Source organism: Xenopus laevis, chromosome 6L (assembly GCF_017654675.1).
Source record: "Xenopus laevis strain J_2021 chromosome 6L, Xenopus_laevis_v10.1, whole genome shotgun sequence".
Lineage (NCBI taxonomy): Eukaryota > Metazoa > Chordata > Amphibia > Anura > Pipidae > Xenopus > Xenopus laevis.
In genome coordinates this window covers 14612808-14636965 of record NC_054381.1, presented here as the reverse complement: position 1 = coordinate 14636965, position 24158 = coordinate 14612808, and the positions used below count along the sequence as shown (strand labels likewise).

Sequence of the window (24158 nt, the reverse complement as noted above, 5' to 3'; positions counted from 1 at the left end):
ATTGAGGTTAAAGTGGTCCTTTGAAGGGATACTGTCACGGGAAACGTTTTCAAAATGCATCAGTTAATAGTGCGGCTCCAGCAGACTTCTGCGCTGAAATTTGTTTTTTAAAAGAGCAAACAGATTTTCTATATTTAACTTTGGAATCTGACATGGGGCTAGGCATATTGTTAGTTTCCCAGGTGCCCCCAGTCATGTGCTCTGATACCGGTCACTCTTTACTGCTGTACTGCAAGTTGGAGTGATATCACCACTTCCATCATACTGTGTGGTTGTGTTTGGTGTGCTCTCTGAAAGCAGTGTTTCTCCCAGGCCCTTGCGGGTCAAAGTGGGGGAGGGTCAAATCTGGGTAGCTTACCCTTCCCTTGATCTCTGGGACTTTTTGGTTTATTTTCTTTACGGATGTTTGATTTTTGAAAAAAACCTATTCTTACCTGAACTATGAGAAAGAAAGGAGATACTGCCCTGTTAGCCAGAGATCACCTCTGGGCTATGGAAGGAGGGCTGCAGAAGTCAGAATGGCAATGGCTGCAGAGCGCAGCAGGAGAAGCACTAGCGCTAAATCCCCAGTAAACAAAATAGCAGGTGACTTGTCCTTGGAAAGTGAAGCCGAAGAAAAAGTGGATGGTGGCTCAGATCGGGTTCCAGATGCTAGTGTTACTGCGGGGAGCTGTGGTGCGGTGGCAGAGGAAACGGATCAGGAAGTTTGCAAAGTCCCGGCGGAAGGACAGAAGGTACCGTGAAACCTGGAGGAAACCTCGGCAATGGAGGAAGCAATAGCAGCAGTGGAGCAAAAGTTAGCAGAGAATGCATTGGGAGGCAATACTGACCAGAATACAGAGGTGCAGACTGCTGGAGAAAGCTGGAGGGTGCTGCTGTTAGACATTGGTGCAGAGAGCATGGGGGAAGGGAGCTCTGAGACTCACGCTGTGCTAGTTAAGGAGAAAGATTGCAGTGGGAAATCTCTCTCACAAGAGACTCAACAAAAAAATCAAAACTAGCAGATAATACAAATGCTATGGAAAATGACTGTGGGGTAGGAGAGGGGAGTGCTGTAATTGAATATGACAATATTTTATTGCTGCCCTAAATGATTTAAAATGTCTGGAGATAAAGCAATCCACCATTACTAAAGGAACTGATTTACTGATAAGGGATTTAAAGTTGCTAAAAGGAGAATGGAGAAAAAAAGCTATATGAGAACTGGCTGTTTTGAATAAAGATTTAGGATGTGGATGAACAGATCATAAATATTCTTAATGTTATTGAACCATGGAAGGAACTGTATCACAACAAAAATGTTTTGATGAAATTAAGAGTGGAGGGAGTGATGTGGCAGCAAAAAGACTCTTTAAGATTTCTGAACTATTGAAAGAAAATGTGACTGATAATGTAGATATAAGTAAACAATCATGTGATACAAATGCAGTAGTAATCAAACAAGTAACCCTAAAAAGGCCAATAACCCAAGTATATCCTATACCTATACAAAGCTTTGATTCCTCCCCCCCATGCAAATAGGCAACATTTTTATAGGAAAATACTAAAACAGGTTGATAAAGGTCTGGTATCAAATGAAAATGTGACAGTAACTCGTTCAGGTGGAAATTATAATGTGTCGGTTACTGGCAAAACCTCTGATTTTTTTGTGTTAATGAAAATATTTCTAGTAGTTAGACAAATTCTGAACAACCTGATAATGATAATGGAGCAGGACATGGTAATGTAAATCTGCATACAGGGGAAAGTGTTTGGGGGAGAAAGAAATTGTTTCAGGAGGAGGGTGAGGAAGAGGAATATGGTAAAAGAAAGAATGTTGTAAAAATCAAATGTTGATGGTGAAAGAGAGGAATTCCCAGGTAGACGATTTGTAGCCAGAAACCTGTTAAAGCAAGTTCTAGGTTTTTCTGCTGAAGATGTGTATGCAATGATCAGTATACCAGATACTGAGTTTGATTTGAGTTTTAAGTTATCACAAGGGTTGCAGGAGTTTTGGTGACAGTATAATTTAAAAAAAAATGTAAAGATATTGGCAAAACCTTAAGGTTATTCCCATACCCAAAGGCAGAACTTAAAAACATAACAATAATAATGAAAAATGAAACTGTACACCCAGAGGATATTTTAGTTTGCTTAAAAGACAGTGTACAATGATGTCATCCCTGGTTAAAAAGAAGATTTGTGGGTAGGTGGGTATAAAGTACAAGTTAAGTTACATACTGAAGGTTACGCACAAAAGCACCTACCCTCATCTTTCTTTATCGGTAAGGACAGGGGGGTTTTGCTATTATGTTGGGCAGCCTCGGCTTTGCTTTAAGTGTGGAACAAGAACTCATTTGGCAGGTAAATGCAGTTTGAAAAAAGATGCACTTTGCGGAGAGACAGGTAAAGAATAAGGTGCAAACTTTTTCTCAAAAATGGTCATGCCTACAGAAATTGCCCAAAGGTCTGGTGCAATACTAAAAATGTTTTCCCAATATTGAGGAACACTTAAGAGAGCATAAGACTAGTGAAGGACGAATTTATTCGCCAGGTGCAAATTCGTGATGAATTTCTGCATTTGGCCGTCTACAAATAAAATCCCGAATTTGCAGTGAAAATCCACCGCTGAAAATTCAACAGTGTCAACGTTTTTTTTGTAGCCAGCACCGGTTTCAACACCATCGACAATTTAGACTCTGGCAACGATTAACGGACGCCCATTGACTTTAATGGGCGCCGGCATCAACTTCGACACCGGCACCAATTTTGAGGAGGAGGAATCTGAAGAATTGGAGAGAATGGAAGAGGAGGAGAGAGAAAAAAAAAATAAATCAAGTTCAGGATACCAGTAGAAGAAAAGTAAAAAAAACATGATGAAGATGTATCTCTGGACTTAGAATGGGATTCTATAGAGGAGGGGGAGGAGGAAATGCAAACAGATTTAGGTTCAAGAATTCAAGTAAAAAGGTCAGGAGTAGAAAGTAGGGTCCCTTTTCCGCTATGTGGATCCTTTAAGTCTGTCGCCTACGTGGATGATGTCACTCTCATATCAAAACCTGAGGAGGAGGGAAAGGTTTTAGAGCACATCAAAAGCTGCTCTGAGGCCTCAGGGTCTCAGATAAACCAGGAAAAGTCAGACGCTTTTTGGACTTTAGACAAGGATCCAAGCTTTAAGCTTGGAAAATTTCCACTGGCCCCAGGTTTAGTTAAGATCTTGGGAATCAAATTCGGGAATGGTGATTTAACAAATTGTGAAGAAAAACAAAATGCCTGTCAAGCAAAAGTTCAGCGCTGGAAATCATGGAAGCTGACTTATAGAGAAACAAAAGGATACCTAGGAAATATTGGGACATTTCATGGCTATCAATGCAGGGAAAGCTTTTTGTAAGAGGTAACATGAAATATCTAAGTATTGTAGACAGAGAGTGTCCATGGGGGTGTGGAGTAGAGGAATCACAGGAACATTTTTTGTTGGACTGTAGAGTATCTTGTACTTTAAGAGTAAAAGTGGCAAACAGTCGCCATTTAGACTTGATTGAAAATCGAAGTTATTTGGAATTTGCTTACGGAATAATAGGGGTATATTTATCAAAGAGTGAAGTTAATAGTGAAGTTCCGCCACTAGAGTGAAATTGCGCCACTCTCCATTCATTTCTATGGGATTTTTATAGGCGTATTTATCAAAGGGTGAACTTTCACTTCACCCATTGATAAATACGCCTTTCAAAATCCCATAGAAATGAATTGAGAGCTGCGGAATTTTACTCTAGTGGCGGAACTTCACTAAATTTACCCCATAGAGCCGGTAGTAAAGATAAAACGATTCTGTATATCATTATTTCAGTCATTCGGTATTAACTTATGGCATATGAGTTGTAGGATGACTACTAGCAAATTGAATACATCAATTGAAATTACAACTGAGATCATATGTAGAGAAATCACCTTTATTAAAACCAAAGAAAGGCAATAGTCTGAATAATTTAAAAAAAATGTGGGAAAATCTGTACATTTTTACTGATGTTTGGATGCTATTGATTATATTTTGTTTGACATTGTACATATATTTTTGTAAATCTGAATAATTTTAAATAAAATTCCCTAACACAAGATAACAGCTGCCTGGTAGATGTAAGAACAGCACTCAATAGTAAAAATCCAGGTCCCACTCCGGCGCCTTCAGTTACATAGGAGAAACAATAGCCAGAATAACTTTTCTTTTCATGGATAGTATACATTACATTAAGGGGTGATTAATAAACGCTTACATTTAAATTTTAAGTTTTTTTAAACTAAGTAACTCCACAGAGATTTATTAAACACTAAAAACATGAAAAAACTTGAATTTAAAGATTCAAGTCAAGTTCATGTAGACATCAATGGGAGTTGTGATATGCAAAATGTAAGCAATTTTTTCAATTTGAGTTTTTCTAATGTTTTTTTCAGCTTGTAAACTCAAGGTATTTTTGACAATTTTATTCAATCAAGTTTTTTTGTATTAGCATTCTCAGTTCCTTTTTCAGTTCAGACCTTTTTCAGTTTTAATTTGATATAAATCACTTTAAATCAATGCTTATTTTACTGCCATAAAACATGGTAGGAAATAAGGTAGAAAGAATATGTAATATAACTATCCAATTGCACTTTGAATGAGCTCTTAATCTTATCCAATTTTGTATGCCCCAAGCGGAAAAACTTATTTAGCATCTGTAGTTTCAGAATCAGTCCATTAAAATGTGGATAATAAATCACTAAAACTAAACTCTTCAGCCGGGAAGGATGTAATGTCTAGTAATTGAATTTACCAAGTCTGTTACTATTCTGTGGGTACTTTTTTTTTTTAATTCAAAATTTTCGCGTTTTTTCTGAGCTTGTAAATTCACAAATTAGAGTTTTTCAAACTTCTCTGGCAGATTTATTAAGAGTCAAGTTGTGTTTTCCACAAAAATTTTTAGTGTATTTTGGAGTCACAAATTGAATTTTCGGGTTGAAAAACTTTTTTGTTAGCTTTTTCCAGATTTTTTCCAGATTTTTCCAGATTTACTATACTCCAACCCTGGAAATAGCTTGAATCTGAAAAAAAAACATCTAAAATTTGTCAAGGTCATGTAGAAGTCAATGGCAGTGGTTTATTGATCCATTTGAATAGTGTTTTTTTGGAGGGTTTTGATCAATTAGAGTTCTCGTGTTGTTAACCCCGAACAAGCTGATTCAAATGCTTTCAAGTTTTTTGTTAAATTAGAAACCATTCCAGTTGTGAGTTCATTCCAGGTCTAAAAAAGCTCACATAACTCGAAAAATTTATCTTTGATAAAAAGAACCTAAAGTCACAAATTCGATGTATTTTTCTATTCTGATTTTTTTAATAAATAAGCAAACATTCAAGTTTTTTTTTTAAATTGTGAGTTTATTCTAAGTAGAAACTCTAAAAACTCACAAGTTTGATTTTTGATAAATAAGCCCATTATAGTCCACTAGCCTGCATTTTTACCCAATTACATGACTTGATGCATCACCTTGCAGTTACTGTGCTCCTATGCACTTGTCTTCATTGGCTACCTATTTAAAGTCTATGAGCAAGTGCCCCAACAGGCGTGAAACGTTAAGCCCTTTCCTGTCATGTCCTAATTTGGGGGAATCTCACATTGCCATGCTCTAAATGCTTTACATTATCCGAAAAATATATATAATAAAGGAATTCTCTACAATTCCTTTTTTCCAACCATTAAAATGCCACCTCTTAATGGATAATTGTTAAAAACCCTTGTTTGTAACAATACAGTAATACAATGCTTAACTTGTTATTGTCACGGTCAGCACCCTAATCCAGAACCAATGCTAAGCACCCTGTTCGCTCTTGCTTCAGCTTATAACAGCCGCCTTTCACCTCGGGAGGAGCCCTTGGCTAATCAGATGCCGCCAGGTCTTATTAATAGAGGTGCCAAGCTAAGGGTTCAGGACGAGCAAAGGGGTACGAACGTAAGGCAAAGTCTTTTGGGCAGAAGGTCACAGTACAAAGCATAGACAGAAAGTTTAGTCAAATTAGGCCGGGTCGGTGCGGGCAGAGTACAAGCGGAGTCAGACAGGCAAGGGTCAAACTAGGAGATTAATCAGAAGGGATATGGATACAGCAGAGTCGGTTACCAGGCAGGGTCAGGATTTCAGGAGTCAGGATTGTCACAAACAGGCAGGGGTCACAACAGGTAATCAGATATTGGAAAACAGAAGCTTTAAACAGCACAGAAGCACCAGAAACTTACTAGGAGGAAACCTATAATGGGCACTGAAAAATACAAAAAGCCCCTTTAAATATGTTTAAATTTTGCGCCCTTGCACGCTGGCGTCATCATGCCAGCGCAAATGCTCCTATAAAACAGGAGGAGGCACGCCACACGCGTCCTAAGGAACCGGCGTAGATGAGGATGAAGGACATCGTGACGGGCTTCCCCTCCGATGGTGCCGCGGGCGTACCCGCCAATCCGCTAGGCCACCAGGGAGGTGAGTAATTACAGTTATTAAGATTATATGAAAAGATACAGCATATCACAAAATATATTAGGAATGATAATTTTAAGCAACGGTGTCACCTAGATTAGCGTATGCCATCTCCCTCATCTCTGGGCTTTGTTGGCTAAAGTCGTTGGCATGGAGTTTTTTTCTTATTCATTTTGTAACAATTCTTAATATTAATTTTTTTTCTTGGGAAAGAAATACAAAAGAGCCCCCATCCTACTTCATACAGTATAATGTCAGCAACAAAAGGGGACAAACTGTTATCACCACTAGATTTCATATAGTCATAAATTTCCTGTTGGCTTCATCTGTGGCGGTTTTCATCAATAATACTTGTGCAAACTCAAAATCCTGGACCTTTATATAATATTAGGCATCCAGATGACATGTTTGCATGTCTGGGGTTGAGTCAGGCTCAACACAGTCAGACGATAAATAAATTAATACTCTTTAACTCTCATTTTAATTAAATTCTTTATATTGATCTTTATTCACACTGAGCTTCTTAAACAGACATTTGCCAAATCACATTATTTCTTAGTGGGGCATAAACAAATGTATTTGAAATAACTGTTCGGTAGGGTTTGAAGTTTGCTTAATTACTTCCTCCTTTAGTGAAGATAAAGTGATTTTTAAAAAGCTTATGCTTCAATTAGTCCTAGTGAAACTTTGATGTTTACCCCATGCTGTTTATATAAATCCTAAACGTTTTACCGATTTATTTTTTCATCATTAAATAATATTCATTATTTCTTCTTAAGCTTTTAGAGTGAAATTGTTTTAAAATGCGTTAAGTGAAGAATAAAATAAATCAAAGTCTTAAGATGTAAACAGAAGTTATTTTATATTTTTATCTCCAGTAATTGTAAGGGTGATTTGTAATAATGCCAAACTGAATACATATTCTATTAAAATAATGCTGTATTGGGCTCCACCTATCCACCTTTTCAGGTAATAGGCGTCATATTGAATACGTGCTATTAAGCTCCATTTGTTATTAGCAATTATTGGGAGTTAATGAGGGAAACAAATTCCTCCAATTAAAACTAGCCCCACAAAGAAATATACCGTATATACCTGAGTATAAGCTGACCCGAGTATAAGCCGAGGTACCTAATTTTACCTACAAAAACTGGCAAAACGTATTGTCTCGAGTATAAGCCAAGGGTGAGAAATGTAGCAGGTAAACTGAGACTTTTTCAATGCTGTAAAAACAGGCATTTTCTATTCTAAATAATTGTTATAGACAGTTATATTTAGAGGTTATGGGAAAAGGGCCCAGGCAGAGAGTCCCCCCCACGATCCGCCGGCTAACCCACCCCACACACAGTCGCCGCCAGTCCCACCCCGAAACAGGCCACTGAAGGGAAGCCCCATCCCCGGACCAAAGGAGGGACTGTGCCCGCACCACACAGAGTGTGCTGCAGCGCCCCCCACAGCAGACGGCACCCCCAAGAACATGACCCAGGCAGCACTGCACCAAAGGCCCAAGCCTGACGAATGCAACAGTGGCCCGCTCCCCCTCTGGGGCTGCCAGAGACCACGGTGATAAGTAAACCGCAGGTCTAGAGGAGATGAGGGGGGTGGCGTGAACCATGCTGTCTTTCCCAGTTCTTTGTAGATTCCAAACTCGAGTAGAAGCCTCGTTTTTCAGCACTGACTCGACTATAAGCCGAGGTATATTCAAAACGTGCCCCATAGATATTCAGGCAACTATTTTGTCCCTTAACAAAGACAAATAAACTGCAGACTTGCTCTGAAATGGCAAAGCCAGAAGCTAATGTTGAATGCCTGAGTACAGGCACCTTCGGTACACAGTAATTCTATAAAAACATGAAATCATAATATGAAGACATTCATTCTCAAAAGACTTACTTCATAAAGCAATCTCACAGCGTTGGAAGGCAATGCTAGCCAACCTCAATGTATTTGAAAGCCTCATGTGCGCACCCATGGGTCAAAAGAGCCTTTAACACCCATGAGCTTTCTAAAACTGTCAGTGCCCACTCTCCTTCTACTAGCTGCTTGTGTGTGGGTAACAAATTATATTTGAGCTCTGTAGAAACCTTGGGTGTGTGACAGATACTGGAGAGGGTTAGTGGGAATTAAAAATGTCACTAGTGATTGTCAACCACAGCGAGAGCACGGCTAAGAAAAATATGCCAATGGTTAGGCATATTAGGTCATACCACACTAAAACACCTGGGGAAAGGGTTTTGTATAGTGATAAGCGAAACTGTCCCATTTCGCTGAATAATTTGTGAAACTGTGAAAAAATATACAAAACGATGAAAAATTGCCGGAATGCACTGAAGTCAATGGGCATCAAATTCTTTTACGTGCAACAATTTTTCTTGCTACAAATACATTAAAGTCAATAGGCATTTTTTCTTATGGGACTTTATATATATATATATATATATATGGTGCAAAGTTTGCTACACGTCTTATCACCTATAGTAGTGATGTGCGTGCCGGGCCGATACCCACGGGTCGGGTCAAACTCGCACGGACTTTCTGAGTTGCGGGTGGTGGTTGATCTCTTCTGACTGCTCTCCCCGCCCTTACAAATGCTGGCTTCCGACTTGAACTTTTATAGACGAGCACCTGCTCGCCCCGCCCCTTTTGTGACATCATCGACGGGCGGTGTGGGTCTATAAAAGGAACCCGGAAGTCGGGCTCGTGGAGGGAGGGTGGCAGGTGGGTGTGTGTCGGGAAAAAGCCGACCCGCACATCACTAACCAATAGCAACCAATCTGCAGGAAGCCTTTCCTGGACACTTGTCTAAAGCAAAAATCTTTAGAAATAACTGTAGCCTGGAAGAATTAGCAGAAAGTAAAGTCTTAGACAAAGTTATTTTGCTTTTCTTGATTTTTCTTTCAATTTGGCTACAGGTTTCCAATAGATTATATAAGTAGTTTGTCATAGGGTGGTGCTCAATATTTTCACTGCATTAATCTATGTGATCTGGGGGTATAATTCATGGGGGGTATAATTCACTGAATGGCACTGCCATTACCTTGACAAAGGGGTTGTTCACCTTTAGATTAATTTAGGTACAATGTAGAGAGTGATATTCTGAGACAAATTGCAGTTGGTTTTAATTTTTTATATGTGGTTTTTGAGTTATTTAGCTTTTTTTACTGAGCAGCTCCCCAGTTTGCAATTTCAGCAATCTGGTTGCTAGGGTCCAAATTACCATGCATTGATTTAAATATGATACTAGAATATTAATAGGAGAGACTGGAATAGAAAGATTAGTAGTGATGGGCAAATCTGATTTAGCCATTTTTTGCAAATTTTCGGCGAAGCAAAGTGTCTAAAATTTTCAGCAGTCACCATTGTTGTTTAAAGGGGAAGGAAACCTAGTCGGCGCAAACCCCAAACCTAGTCGGCGCAAACCCCCCCTCCCGTTTGTTGCCCACCCTCCCTCCTCCCCCCTGGCCTACCCGTCCCGCAGGGCAAATGCCCCTAACTTGTTACTTACCCTTCTGCCCAGGTCCAGTCCAGGGAGTTCACTGACGACATCTTCTTCCACGCGATCTTCTTCCTGCTTTGAACGGCGCATGCGCGCGACTTTTGGCGCATGCGCAGTAGATCCGTACCGGCGAAATGATCCTACTGCGCATGCGCCATAACGCCGTTCACAGCAGGAAGATCGCGTGGAAGAAGATGTCGTCTGTGAACTCCCTGGACTGGACCTGCGCAGAAGGGTAAGTAACAAGTTAGGGGCATTTGCCCAGCGGGACAGCTAGGCCAGGGGGGAGGAAGGAGGGTGGGCAACAAACGGGAGGGGGTGGGGGGTTTGCGCCGACTTGGTTTCCTTCCCCTTTAAACTGCAGTTTTTATAGGCTGCTCATCATTAGTCATTGCCTCAGTGTAGCAAGTAGTATATAGGGCCCAGTGAGGACATGACTGTATTTTTAATATATTTTTTGCATAATAGGCCATCTTTTAAGTGTTTTAATGTGCCTTAAAAATATTTGCTGCAGGGCCCTGAAATTTAGAGTCCCTCGCGGTAAGGATGCACCAAATCCACTATTTGGGATTTGGCCGAATTCTCAGTCGGCTGAATACGAAACTGAATCCTAATTTGCATATGCAAATTAGGGTTGGGAAAGGAAAAAGGTTTTACTTGTTTTGTGAAGAAAAGCCATGTGATTTCCCTTTCCGGCCCTAATTTAAATATGCAAATTAGGTTTTGGATTCGATTTGCCAAGCACAATGATTCAGATGCATCCTAATCCTGTTTAAAAAGGCCAAATCCTGGCAGAATCCCAAACCTAATCCTGGATTCGGTCTTCCCTACCTAGTAAATTCCTGGAGAAGAGTCTGTAACAGGCTCCAATGCCTAGTGCTGCAACTCATCAATAGTAATCTCTACACCATGGTTTTGTCCACATCTGGTATTTTATTTAGTTTTCATAGGTGTTTGTTCCTGTTTCTCGGTATACTGGTTTTATACATTTGATTCCCTTGTTCTTCATCACAGCTTATTTCAGACCATGAAATGAATAATGGAATTCTTCTTCCTGCAAAAAAAAAAAAACCTAACATTCTTAGTATGTTGAATATGGCAAATCCCACAAATATTGTTTACTGAGCTTGAAAAAGTTATGAAGAGGATCTTGAATACCGTATTGTAGCCTACCATAATGCTGAAGTTATGCTGCCACCCTCTGACCATCAACTATAGGGAATTAGGTTTTTCCAACAGTGCTTTGATTCCTTAACAGCTTTGTTCACAGACTTTTTTCAAGTATTTAGGGAGTTATTTATCAAAGGTCGAGTGTTAAGAGTTTTTTTACCTCGAATGAACTAAAATGACCTCAAAACTCGAATGGTATCTTATTTAACAAAAACTAGAATGGCAAAAACCTTTAAGTGCGAGTTTGAGTCCTGAAAACCTGAAACCTGAAACCTCGAATTGATTGAGGTTTTTGGCAAAAAAAAAACCCCTCAAATTGATCAAAAAGATTTCTCGATTCGAGTTTTCGCCCAAAACCTTCCGAAATACAACTCAAATATCAAATAGTAGGTTAACCTCTTCAAATGGTTCAAGGCCATTGACTTCTACAGTACCTCGACAGGTTTTAGGAAGATCTTGCTGATAAATGGATGTAACTCCTCTTTCTATTGCCAATCCATAATTGTACGTCTATACAAACAATGTAATGGGATGTTGTATTTATGCTTGCACAGCTTTTGAAAATGTATAGGACTTACTTACAACACACCAATGCCGAGGGTGCAATCACAAAAGGGTACAAAATTGCATTACTTGGGGCACATGCAGGGACCACTTGCGCTTGCCTCAATAGACAGTGCAAGCTGCACTCTGAACCTTGTGGTGAATTAAAGGGGTGGCTCCCATTTAAATTAACTTTTGGTGTGTTATAGAATGGTCAATTCTAAGAAACTTTTCAATTGGTCTTCATGATTTTTTTCTATAGTTTATAAATTATGTGCATTCTTCTTCTGACTCTTTCCAGCTTTAAAATCTAAAAACAAATGCTCTATAGGCTCTATAGGCTACAAATGTATTGTTATTGCTGTTTTTTATTATTACTCCTTATTACTCATTGGGGTGTCCTTCCATAGGCAGGTGGCATAGGCAGGTACAGTCCTCAGCAGGGCCTTGCGGCCTCCCAGCACGTATTTTCTCCAGAAGTTGTGATTTACAGAGTAATAAACTTGGGCTTTATGTCAATGCTTTGAAAACCGACTTGCCTTTTGTGCAGATACTCTGAGATGGATCTTTAGGGATGGATTTATTATTACAGGTATGGGACCTGTTATCCTCGGGACTTGGGGTTTTCCATATAATGGATCTTTCTGTAATTTGGATTTTCATACCTGAAGTCTACTAGAAAATCATGTAAACATAAACCAAATAGGCTGGTTTTGCTTCCAATAAGGATTAATTATATCTTAGTTGGGATCAAGTACAAGGTACTGTTATATTATTACAGAGAAAAAGGGAATCAATTTTTAAAATTTGATTATTTGGATAAAATGGAGTCAGCCTTTCCGTAATGCGGAGATTTCTGGATAATGGGTTTCCACATAACGGATCCCACACCTGTTTTATGATTTTTGATTTGTGTTCATTTTATAATAATATGAACACAAAAGTTTCATCAGGTCAACTCAGCTCTACCAGAATGCCAATGATGAGTGGATTTTTTTTAAAATTGGAATGTTGATAAGAGAGTTTACTCCACAATGTTTCCTGAGTCCTCAAATGGCTTGGAAGTGCACGGAAAGCACTGTGGTCATCACTATGGAAGAAACAGAAATTTCCTAGAATTCAGTCTCTATACACTTATCTATGAGATGATTAATCTAAGACAGTTAACTCCAGTTGGGGGTAATAATGAGCAAATGCCGTGACTTGCTCATTAAGCATGCAACGTTAGAGGTGAGATGTATGACATGGGCACTTGCAACAGGAGCTCTCTCGCGCTGGTGAGGGGGGCAAAATTAAAAAAACAAAAAAAAAACACTACTGTAACCCCCAAGTCTCTATTAGCTCGCACCTTTGGTTGGGGATAATATTTCTGTCCAACAGGTGCCCTTTAACTAGGATGGATATGCTTTGTGCTCATTTTCCAAAGCAAGCAGGGAAACTTGTGGAATGCAAATTTAAATACACAGATGAATAAAGGAAAGAAGAGGGTCGAAGTAGCCATAATTACAGCTAATTCCCAGTTCAGTTCCAACTGTCTTAATGATCAGCCACTTTGAGCTGTTAAGTATTCCATCTGTCAAAACATTTCCCTCATCATAGTCATCAGCTCAAACAACTGAGGTGTTTTAGATTATCTCCATTTAAGAGAATGACATTTTAGCAACGTTTAGTAAACAACCGCATCAGCTTTAATAAGGATTGCCAGATGGTTCAATTTTCGGATACAAGGGCCACAGGGGCTTTGGATTTTGAGCCATACTTCAGAAACGAAGATATTGACTTTTGCTATTAATTGTGGAAACGTGGAGACATTGCAGTTTTGTTTAAGCTTGCAGATGTAATGCATTTTAAAAAAAGACAAAATGTGTTTTAACTTATCCCCTTTTGAGCTATTTTTAACTTATGGATCGCTGGAAGTAAAACCCATGTGTCACTCCAGTCTCCCAAAATCGCTTGAAGTTTCCTCTTGTATCGATTTTGAGAGACTGGAGCGACACATTGCCTATGGAAAAGCTTTTTACTGGAGAGTGCAGGAGATTAGTTGCCCAGAGAAGCAGCGATTTATCGCTAGCAATTTATCTCCTGGTGTGTCACTGCCGTAATGGGCCAATCTGCAGGTTACACTAGCAGCTAGAAATAGTGTGCCAAAGAAGAAGGCTATTTGCCAGGGCTCACGTATTTAGATACAGCCAGCGGCACTAACCCTATAGTAGAAAAACTACCACACAACCTACAAGATAGGTGGATGAATGTTGAAGCGAAATACAAAGAGGATAACGGAGTTGCCTTTCCTCCCTTCTCTGTGTTTTCCAGGTTTGTCCGACAACAAGCAAAAATCAGATGTGATCCCAGTTTCTCCTTTGCTACTAGCAGTCACGACTGGAAAAGCCACCTAGACCACACAGTAAGACCTCTGTGTTTACACACAAAACAACTGTACCTTCAGAAGTGACAGACTGTCAAGATAACCACAGGCAATGCCCAATTCATCAAAAGTCCCAACCTTTAAAGAAGTGCAAAGGGTTGAGGAGTAAACCTATTGAAGAGAGGATCTCCTTTCTCAAACAGAATGGAATCTGTTTCAAGTGCTGCGAATCCACTGAACACATAGCCAAGGACTGTTGAATGCTCAGAATGTGACAGTAAGGGACATATTACAGCACTACACCCTGTTCCACCTCCTCCACCACTGGAGACTGCACAAGCCAGGAAAGATCAGGGCAGGAAGCAAAAAGAAAACTCACTTTCCCCAGTAATATCTAAGTGCACTGCGGCCCAGGGCAGAGGCTACGTTCATGTTCAAAAATTTGCCTAGCAACGGTATACCCCACTGGAAAAAGGGAGTAAGCAGTAGAGATGTATGTAGTCCTTGACGAGCAGAGTAATAGGTCACTTGTCAGGTCAGACTTTTTTGATATCTTTAACATTAAAACAGGTACAACTCGATATACCATAAAGACATGTGCAGGGATGATGGAAATTGCAGAAAGACAAGCTACAGGTTTCACTATTGAATCTTTTGACAGGAAGTTCCCACTCGCTGCTCTAATAGAGTGTGACATGATTCCCGGTGAGAAGTCAGAGATTCCTTATCCAGAGGCAGCTTACCACCATCCTCACCTCTACTCAATTGCTCACCTCATTCCAGCTGTTAAGGCAAACGTTCCGATCCTTTTACTTCTTGGAAGAGACATTTTACAAGTACATAAGGTGCGTGAGCAAATTAATGGACCCTTTAATGCCCCTTATGCTCAAAGACTTGACCTGGGGTGGGTCATTGTAGGGGAGGTTTGTCTGGGGTCAGTACACCAGGCAGACAGTTTGTGTTGGCAAATAGTGGCATGTCCTTTTTTAGTCCATGCCAGAACAGTTTCACCGTCAAAGAAACTTTCAACAGCCCGATACAGTACTGGAATCCTGAATCATCATACAATAAATAAAACTTCAGTATCAGCATGGAAACTGACAATTTAGGAACTTCAGTGTTCCAAAAAACGAAGGATGATAATAAACAAGCACTGCCTATAGAAGATCAAACCTTATTTCAGATCATGGATAGAGAGACAGATCAAAATCCTGCAGATTATGCCACTAGGCCTACACAGACATCATGTTTTCAGGACTCTATATGGTTCTCAGGCCCATCTTTTCTGAATAAACCAGATAGAGAAAATCCTTGTGTTACGAACACATACCCTCTCATAGAACATGAGGTTGATTAGAGAAATTAAATCCGAAATAGCAAACCTCAGCACCAGAACTTCTGAAGCCACTCTCCATTCACATTGCTTTGAGAGGTTCTCTAACTGGAAGACACTAATTAAGACTATAGCTAGACTCATTCATGTCGCCAAAAGTTTCAAAAAGAATACTGGTAGCAATCGACCGGGAAGCTGGAAGATTCTCCAGTTTGGAAGAACTTTCACAAAGACTGTAATAATTTATTCTGTTCAATATATATACTTTGGACTAGAATTCAACTACATCAAAAAACAAAAGGCATTCCCAAGGCAAAGTCGTCTCAATAAACTCAGTCCTGTTATAGATAAAGATGGACTGCTGAGAATAGGCGGACGCTTGTCTCTTGCAGATTTGACAGATGAAGAGAAGCAGCCTATTATTATCCCTCACTGACTGTAAGATACCACCACAATCAAGTGGTTCATCAAGGGCGTCACATAACAGAAGGAGCAGTCAGAGGTGCAGGTTTCTGGATCCTTGGTGGCAAGCCCCTGTTATCTGCAATCATCCACAAATGTGTTACCTGTTGCAAGCTACGGGGAAAAATGGAAATTCAAAAGATGTCCAATTTACCTGAAGATAGGATTAAGCCTGAACCCTCATACATTAACGTTGGTATCGATGTTGGTCAGTTGTAACCCGCCGAACCAGAGGAGGTAGTGCTGACAGCAAGCGTTGGGCAGTTCTTTTTACTTGTCTGTCTACAAGAGCTGTTCACATAGAACTGATAGAATCGATGTCAGCATCTAGCTTCATCAACGATTTAAGAAGGTTTTTTTCCCATTCGTGGCCCGGCAAAGTTACTCCGTTCTGAGAGAGGAACGAACTTCGTAGGAGCTTGCAAAGAACTGAATATTTGTACAGATGATACTGAACTGCAAGATTATCTTAGAGACAGAGAATGCACATGGATCTTTAATCCTCCACACTCATCTCACACGGGTGGTGTTTAGGAGAGAATGATAGGTGTAACTAGGCGTGTTTTGGAAGCAATGTTACTCCAAGTTAAACCTGCCCGTTTGACTCATGAGACTTTAAATACTTTCATGGCTGAAGCTATGGCAATCATAAATGCAAGACCTTTAGTACCAGTATCTTCAGACCCAGATACTCCTATGGTCCTTACCCCAGCTATGCTCTTGACTCAAAAGGCAAACCCCTTGTCAGCCCCTTCTGGGAAATTTACATCAGCAGAACTTCATGCGAAACAATGAAAGCAAGTTAATGCCTGGCTGATTCATTCTGGAAGAGATGTAGGATGGAATATTTGTCCACCGTACAAGGCCCCAGAAAATGGACTCAAAAGCGGCCAAAAGTTGTGAATGTTGTTTTGCTAAAGGACAGTCAAGCAAGCTAGAATGAATGGCCAGTGGGACTGATCATCAAAACATTGCCGAGCAGAGATGGTAAAGTCAGAAAAGTGGAAGTAAGAGTCATCAAGCAAGGAACTGCTAAAGTTTATATGAGACCAGTCTCGGACATTATTGTTCTTCTTTCAGAAGATAGTTAGAGATCCTATCTCGTGTTGTATTTTCCAAGCATAGACAGTATTCAATGTAGTGGCACAATTGTTATGACAGTCAGGGAGTGTGCTGCCCTCATAGGGATTCTGGAAGAATTATATTATTGATAGGTGCACTGCCATCTATTGGTCACTCTCACTGAGGCAGCTATAAAAAACAGGTACTGTAAATATGTAAGCAGGAAGTGACCTAAATCAGGAAGTTCTAAAGTTGCTTTCACTTTGTATGTTCTCTCCTCATGACTCTGGGTGTTTCTTCCTCAATCCTGGGGCATCAATTGTCTTATCACAAAAAAATATCAATATAAAAGATATAAGAACGTTATAATCCACCAGTAAATATTACAAGAAAGCAACTTCTTCTGTTTATTGAAGATTCTAGCTATTGTTTAGCTGACTGTCTAGCTGCACACACACAGTACAGTGCCGTGAGGGCAGTACGATTACCTTACTTCAAAAAAAAAAAAAAAAAAACAGACTCCGGACAGAGATCGGGACGATTTGTTTTATATGAGCACATATGGGCCTTGTACCTCATTGATTAAAAAATCTCTTTCACAGTATTGGCCTTTGGTCAGCATGGATCCGGATATGTCTAAACTAGTGAACAAGAGACTACGGTTTGGGCACAAATGTAATAGTCAATATACACAATCAACAGGAGGCGGCTCGTTAAAGCCAGGTATGTATAAATGCAACAACTGCGTGATATGCAATACCCTTATACTTGGGGATAAATTTTATCATCCACACAGCGGCAAACCATATAAAATCAGGCAAAGATGGACGTGCCAATCTCAAAATGTTGTCTATATTATCAAATGCCCGTGCGGGTTATTGTACTGTGGTAAAACCACTAGACAATTGAGAGACAGAATCAGCATGCATCGATCAACGATACGAGCAGCATTAGACCAGAATTATGATAACAAAAAAGTAAACAAGATATTTCTAAGTGGCTAATAGCGCAGCATTGGCTCAAGGCACATCATTCAGTGGCCTTGTTTAAATGCATGCCCATAGACTGTGTGAAAGTTCCAGGAAGAGGACAGTGATGTTGATCAGCTGTTGCTACAAAGAGAGGCTTTTTGGACCTTTGCACTGGTATGTGTAGCTCCTAAAGGACTAAACTCTGCATTGCAACTTAATGCTTTTCTGAACAAAATATAATGTCTATCATTGATTGATATGTTTTTGAAATATTATTACGGCTCTAATTGCTTCCCTTATCCATGTAACAGATTTGTAACTAGGTGCCTTTAGAATCAATGTATCAAGTGCATTTGGGATGATTGTTATTATTATATTTGTAATAAATAATACAGAATGGATTAGGAGCATTATAGGCCTATATTATCCATAAGGGACTATTTCAAATATGGCTTAGATTGTTTTTAAAAAGGTTTTAATAACACGTGTATAAGCACTATATGTTTACCTGTCATAGATATTTTAAACAAGCTTTTTAGGTAGCATATGTTTGCACAATTGCTGTTTCTCAGCCATACAAGGAGTTAAAAAATGCACGTGATGTCACAGGCACAGTCACATGATGTGGGTGTATATATAGATAGATAGATATTATCCATTTCTCCATTATAATCAAATACTCCAAATTTTTAAAAGTGATTTCCTTTTTCTCTGTACTAATAAATCAGAATCTTGCACTTGATCCAAAATAAAATATAATTAATCCTTATTGAAAGCAAAACCAGCCTATTGGGTTTATTTAATGTTTAATGCTTTCTAGTAGACTAAACGTATAAAGATCCAAATTACAGGAAGTTCCGTTATCCAGAAAACACCAGGTCCCGAGCATTCGGGATGATAGATCTCATACGTGTGTGTGTGTGTGCGTGTGTATATATAGTTTACAGAACTGCCAGAAACCCTAAAGATATGACAACAAATGGGATATTCTAGTAAATAATGGACCCCTACTGTAACTTATAAAGATACGGTGTTACATTATACTTTACACAGGTCACGCAACACTGAGGTGACTTAATATGTGTATGCTAGGGATGCAAAATCACATGACTTTTCATCACACAAACAAAGCAGTCCAAAAATGTTTAGCCATGTGCACACAGTTCTCTTTCCCCTAATTTACATTTGATCTGCTGGGCTGAACTGCCAGAAAAAGGTACAAAGTTTCTAACTTAATTGGCTCTTGGAAGAGAGCCCAGAATACATACTTAAGAGATGTTTTTAACAGTTTTAGATAAGAACTTACACAAATTAAAGGGCAATTCACCTTCATTAGAGAAACTGTAATAATGCATAAAAACCACAGAAATGTGTTCAAACTTTTATAACCTGCCAAATTTTGTAAAATGGACATGGTAATTAGGGGGTGTGGTCACAAAATGGGCGGGGTCAAAATTCCTTTTGTCCCTCTTTCCGTTTCCAAACTGTTGGTAAGTATGACTAAGCACTGTATTTATAGTGAATAAAGTACCCCATTGTATTATAATACACAAGTTTCAATGAGTCATGTGACAGAAATGGCATCAGAACTCACCGTTTACAAGGATATAATTTACAGGATATTCATGGCTTTTGTGTATATATAGTGGATAATGCACCCCCTACTGTAATTTATACAGATATTAGAAGTCACCGAGGAGTTACATGACCATATAAAAGCACGAGGCCGCAGGCCACAGGTCACGTAACTCCGAGGTGACTTTAAATATCTTTATAAATTACAGTAGGGGTGCATTATTCATTATAATCTACAGTGTTTCTGTGTGCATGCAGTGTCTGTTTTGCTCTATTTTAATATGCACAGTGCCAACAATTAGTCTGTTTCCCTTTAGTTCCACTTTCATTTTTGTACCTTTTTTACTGGCTTCATTGATTCACCATGGCATAATGCTGCAGACGGAGAGTGGTGAAGGAAGAAAGGAGCTCAGGACCGGTGGGTGGGAGCGACACCAGAGATTTATGGTGGGGGGGACGGGACGCAGAAACCATTGTAAGAGAGGTGACGGGTTAAGAATGAGGGAGGAGGGCTGAGAAAGGAGAGCGTTACAGTTGCAATGCAGAGAAGTGAAGAGCTATACATGCGGCCAGGAGATTCATGGACGATGAGGGCAGCAGGTGATATCAGAGAGGCACAGAGTGAGCGAGACGGAAATGGATGTCGGGTGGGAGCGAAAGATGAAGCAGGACCTCAGAGGGACAGGGGGCGTTAGAAAGATCAAGCCTTGAGAGGGTAAAAGGGATCGTGACCAGTGTCGGACTGGGGCACCTGGGGCCCACCAGAGAACCTTATCTGAAGGGCCCATTACTCATGAAAGCCCAGAAGGGAAAATAATGTGATAGGGACCTTAGATTATAAACTCGCTGGGGCAGAACTAATGGTAATTTGATAGGGAATTTAGATTGTAAGCTCACTGGGGCAAGGACTGAAGATAATGTGCATTCCATTTAATCAACTTAATTAAATAGACTAAAAATGAATGTTACACTTAAGTAAAAGTTAATTTTTTAATAAACGTTTAATTCCATATTAGCAAACTCCCACCCAGTCCCAGTAAAATAATTTATAGCTCAACCAGGAGTAGAGCGATGGAGAAATGTAGCTACTGGAAAGAAGCATGAAAATGGGCAATAACATAAAAAAAAATGGGGCAGCAAACTTAAAGAGGCAAACAAATGAAGATTCCTCGGGGTGGTGGGCAGTCAGGGTTATACAGTATGTGTGGATTATGGGAGTAAGACATTCACTGGCAGCTTGTTTCCTCCACACCCAGGCAGATAAATTCCATATTCCCCCCACTTTACTGACTCACCCCCCCATCAGATTGTTTGCTCACCAGCTGAGAAGTAGCCAAGGAGGCAGCAATAGGCAGCTGCAGCTGAGAGGGAATACAGGCAGTCAGACCTCCCCAGCGGAGCGATCAGCACAGACCAGGAACCGCACCAGTATTCTTCATTGCACATCTCCCTGATGCAACACTCTCTTGATTCCCCCATCCACGTGAATGGCGCCAGCGAGTGACGTCATCACTGGGCGCACATCAGTAAAAATTATCCCAACCGGAGCGCAGCAGGGACAGGAGCTGCTGGGGCAGCAAACGGGTACTAGATGGAGTGGCAGCGGGGCCCACTAGGTACAGGGGGAGGGGGGGAGGGAGGGAGGGGGGCTGTCCGACCCTGATCGTGACTGGAGTAGGAGGAGTGAGAGCGTGCCATTGCAAATAAGGAGGCTGGCTGGCGCAGAGTGACGCATACGCAGCGCAGTCACGTCACAAGCTGCTGAAGAGATGTTAAGGGCACCTGCTTGCCGCCCCTAACATCTTGCCGCCCTAGGCCCGGGCCTAGGGGGCCTTCCCCTAAATCCGGGCCTGGGCTGCGTCCAATTCAGAGCAGCTGCCCCAAGTCATGTGACTTGTGCTCTGATAAACTTCAATCACTCTTTACTGCTGTACTGCAAGTTGGAGTGATATCACCCCCCCCTTTCCCCCCAGCAGCCAAACAACAGAACAATGGGAAGGTAACCAGATAGCAGCTCCCTAACACAAGATAACAGCTGTCTAAGATCTAAGAACAGACTCAATATTAAAAACCCATGTCCCACTGAGACACAATCAGTTACATTGAGAAGGAAAAACAGCAGCCTGCCAGAAAGCATTTCTCTCCTAAAGTGCAGGCACAAGTCACATGACTTGGGGCAGCTAGGAAATTGACAATATGTCTAGCCCCATGTCAGATTTTAAAATTGAATATAAAAAAATCTGTTTGCTCTTTTGAGAAATGAATTTCAGTGCAGAATTCTGCTGGAGCAGCACTATTAACTGAATCATTTTGGGGAAAAAAAAAATTTCCCATGACAGTATCCCTATAAGGATATAATTGACAGGATATTCATGGCTCTGGTGTATTAGGATATCGTTTACAGTTTGGTCTCACAGAGAAATGAGCAAACTCTAGATTACAAATATATTCATTTACAGGAGGATAACAATGAGAAGGCCTTTATATAAGTAAAATCAATGAGAATACAACATACAACACAGCGAGCTTTCAACACGCTCATAATAAACATTGCCACAGTATGTGAATCCATTCCTCGTTCTCATTTACCTCTCACCTACTCAGCCCGGTATAGAGCTGAAAAGGCGCCTATTCTTTCAAGCTTCTGCATATTTATAGGGCACGCAGCCCACGCCTACTTTTTCTTCAGAACGTTCCATTTCTGCCGGGGGAGGGTGGAGAATACGTCCACGGACCTCTTCTCTCCTTTCATTCTGTCGCTAGCTATATATTAACCGCGTCCAAGAAAAATTATGATGTTGTTTTTATTTACCCATCTCAATAGCCCCAAACCGCGTCTCTGAGAGAGTTCTGAAAGTTTCAAGAAGGTCTCGCCCACCCCTGCGCTTAGGATGGTACGTGCCGCGGCGACGCGCGCTCCTCAGTTGGTGGCGGAGTTGCTGAGCATTGGATCCGTCGCTGCCGCTGTCTCATTGATTCCCGCCAAGGCGCACCAACAGCAGGTGGTTGAGGGCCAAGGAATGAACTGAAGCAAAGCATTCTAGTCCCGGAATCTGAAGCGGAACTCGCCGTAGGTCCCATCACCATGGCGGAGGACGAGGTGAAAGTTCCTGAGGACATGTTCAAAGATGTGAAGTTTTACCCAGTCGGTGATCTGGACCCGAAGGTAACACGGGCCGTACTAGTTCTACCTACTCGCTGATACCATAATAACCCTCACCCCCTTGCGCACATTTACTTGTTCCCTGCTCTGCGCAGCGCGGTGGGATCAGGATTATTGCCTGTTCGGAGGGGATGTTCTAGGGCTTGCCAAATAGTGAGTGCATTTCTCAGCGCGGGACTTCGTGGAGGGCGCGTAGTGATGACGTAGGGCGGGCGCTTCCTGCTATATAGTGAGCCCAACATGGGGCTTGTGCAGAGAAAAGTAGAAGTAGTGCAGCTCTTTCAGTTCTAAATCTGCAATGACATCAGCTGTATACCCAAGTGGCCCCACCCATTTCTTTAAAAACATATTTGAAAACTGGGATCTTGGTCAATTCTCCACAGTCACGTGATTTGCTACTTTTATGGTTAGGAGCCTGTGTATTTATATAGACATTTGTATAGACTGCAGTGAAAGCTAAGCAGCCACCCAACCTCCAGTGCTGTTGTCCTATGAATACTTGTATGATGTAGTCGTGTTAGAATAACCTCCAGCATCTTTCAATAAATAATCAAGGGCTAAAGCATGCTGGAAGTTTTAGTCCAACATCGTCTTTCTTAAAGGAGAACGAAAGACAAATTACACTTGTGGGTGCCAAAAGTTAGGCACCCCAAGTAATTACTTTTACTTACCTGACACCTCAGGCCGGTGCTCCTATTAGCAGAAATCTGCAGGGCCAGGGGTTATTCCGGTGAGTACCACGGAACGTTCTTCTTCCTGCTTCCTCGGTCCTCTCGCGGCTGCCATGCACAGTAGAGCAAAAAGCCGAACTTTAATGAAAAAGCCGGCTATTTCACTCTACTGTGCTTGCATCTGCCCTGGGAAATTTTAAAAACGAAGAAGCAGGAAGAGGATTGCTCCGTGGTGCTCGCTGGAATAACCCCGGGCTGGTGCAGATTTCTGCTGATAGGAGCACCGGGCCGGGGTGTCAGGTAAGTAAATAGAATCACTTGGGGGTGCCTAACTTCATCAAATATTTAAGTGCTTTTATCAGTGGCACAATAACTATTTCCTGGGCAACCTGCCAAAACGTTTTGAGGGACCTCGTGTATGTCTTGTTAAATGTGAATGGCTTTATACATATATTCCACCATGGTGTCGGCACTCACGAAAAACGGTGTTGGTATGCCTGGGTGCAGAAACGATAATTTTATCCATAGCGATCCAAAGGAATTCACACTCACACGTCTTAAGTAAAGTTAAAAATATTTATTAGAACAGATGACCTTTCTCAAAGTATTCATTCTACAAAAAACATGCCTTATATACACACAATCTGGTGGGAAACAATGGTAGCTCTGACGTTTACTACTCGTCAGAAACAGAGCGACTCCATTTATGATAGAAAACCACAGATTCATTGCACTTCATTATACAGTGGTGTGAAAAACTATTTGCCCCCTTCCTGATTTCTTATTCTTTTGCATGTTTGTCACACTTAAATGTTTCTGCTCATCAAAAACCATTAACTATTAGTCAAAGATAACATAATTGAACACAAA

General features: G+C 40.7%; 1 protein-coding gene and 1 long non-coding RNA gene across 4 annotated transcripts in view; one reads left to right on the top strand and one right to left on the bottom strand.

Moving 5' to 3' along the window:
* Positions 1-10891: 10891 nt before the first annotated feature.
* Positions 10892-22120, bottom strand: LOC121394530. Its single transcript, XR_005961751.1, has 2 exons — positions 22044-22120; positions 10892-11027 (listed from the first exon to the last, which is right to left on the bottom strand). It is a non-coding gene; the product is annotated as an uncharacterized LOC121394530 (long non-coding RNA).
* Positions 22121-22222: 102 nt separating this feature from the next.
* paxip1.L (PAX interacting protein 1 L homeolog) overlaps positions 22223-24158 on the top strand; it is a 41758-nt gene continuing 39822 nt past the window's right edge. For 2 of the 3 annotated variants that reach the window (XM_041565314.1, XM_041565313.1), the window contains exon 1: positions 22223-22620. In XM_041565314.1, coding sequence (XP_041421248.1) covers positions 22540-22620 — 81 coding nt within the window. In that variant the 5' untranslated portion in view covers positions 22223-22539. 3 annotated transcript variants of the gene reach the window in all.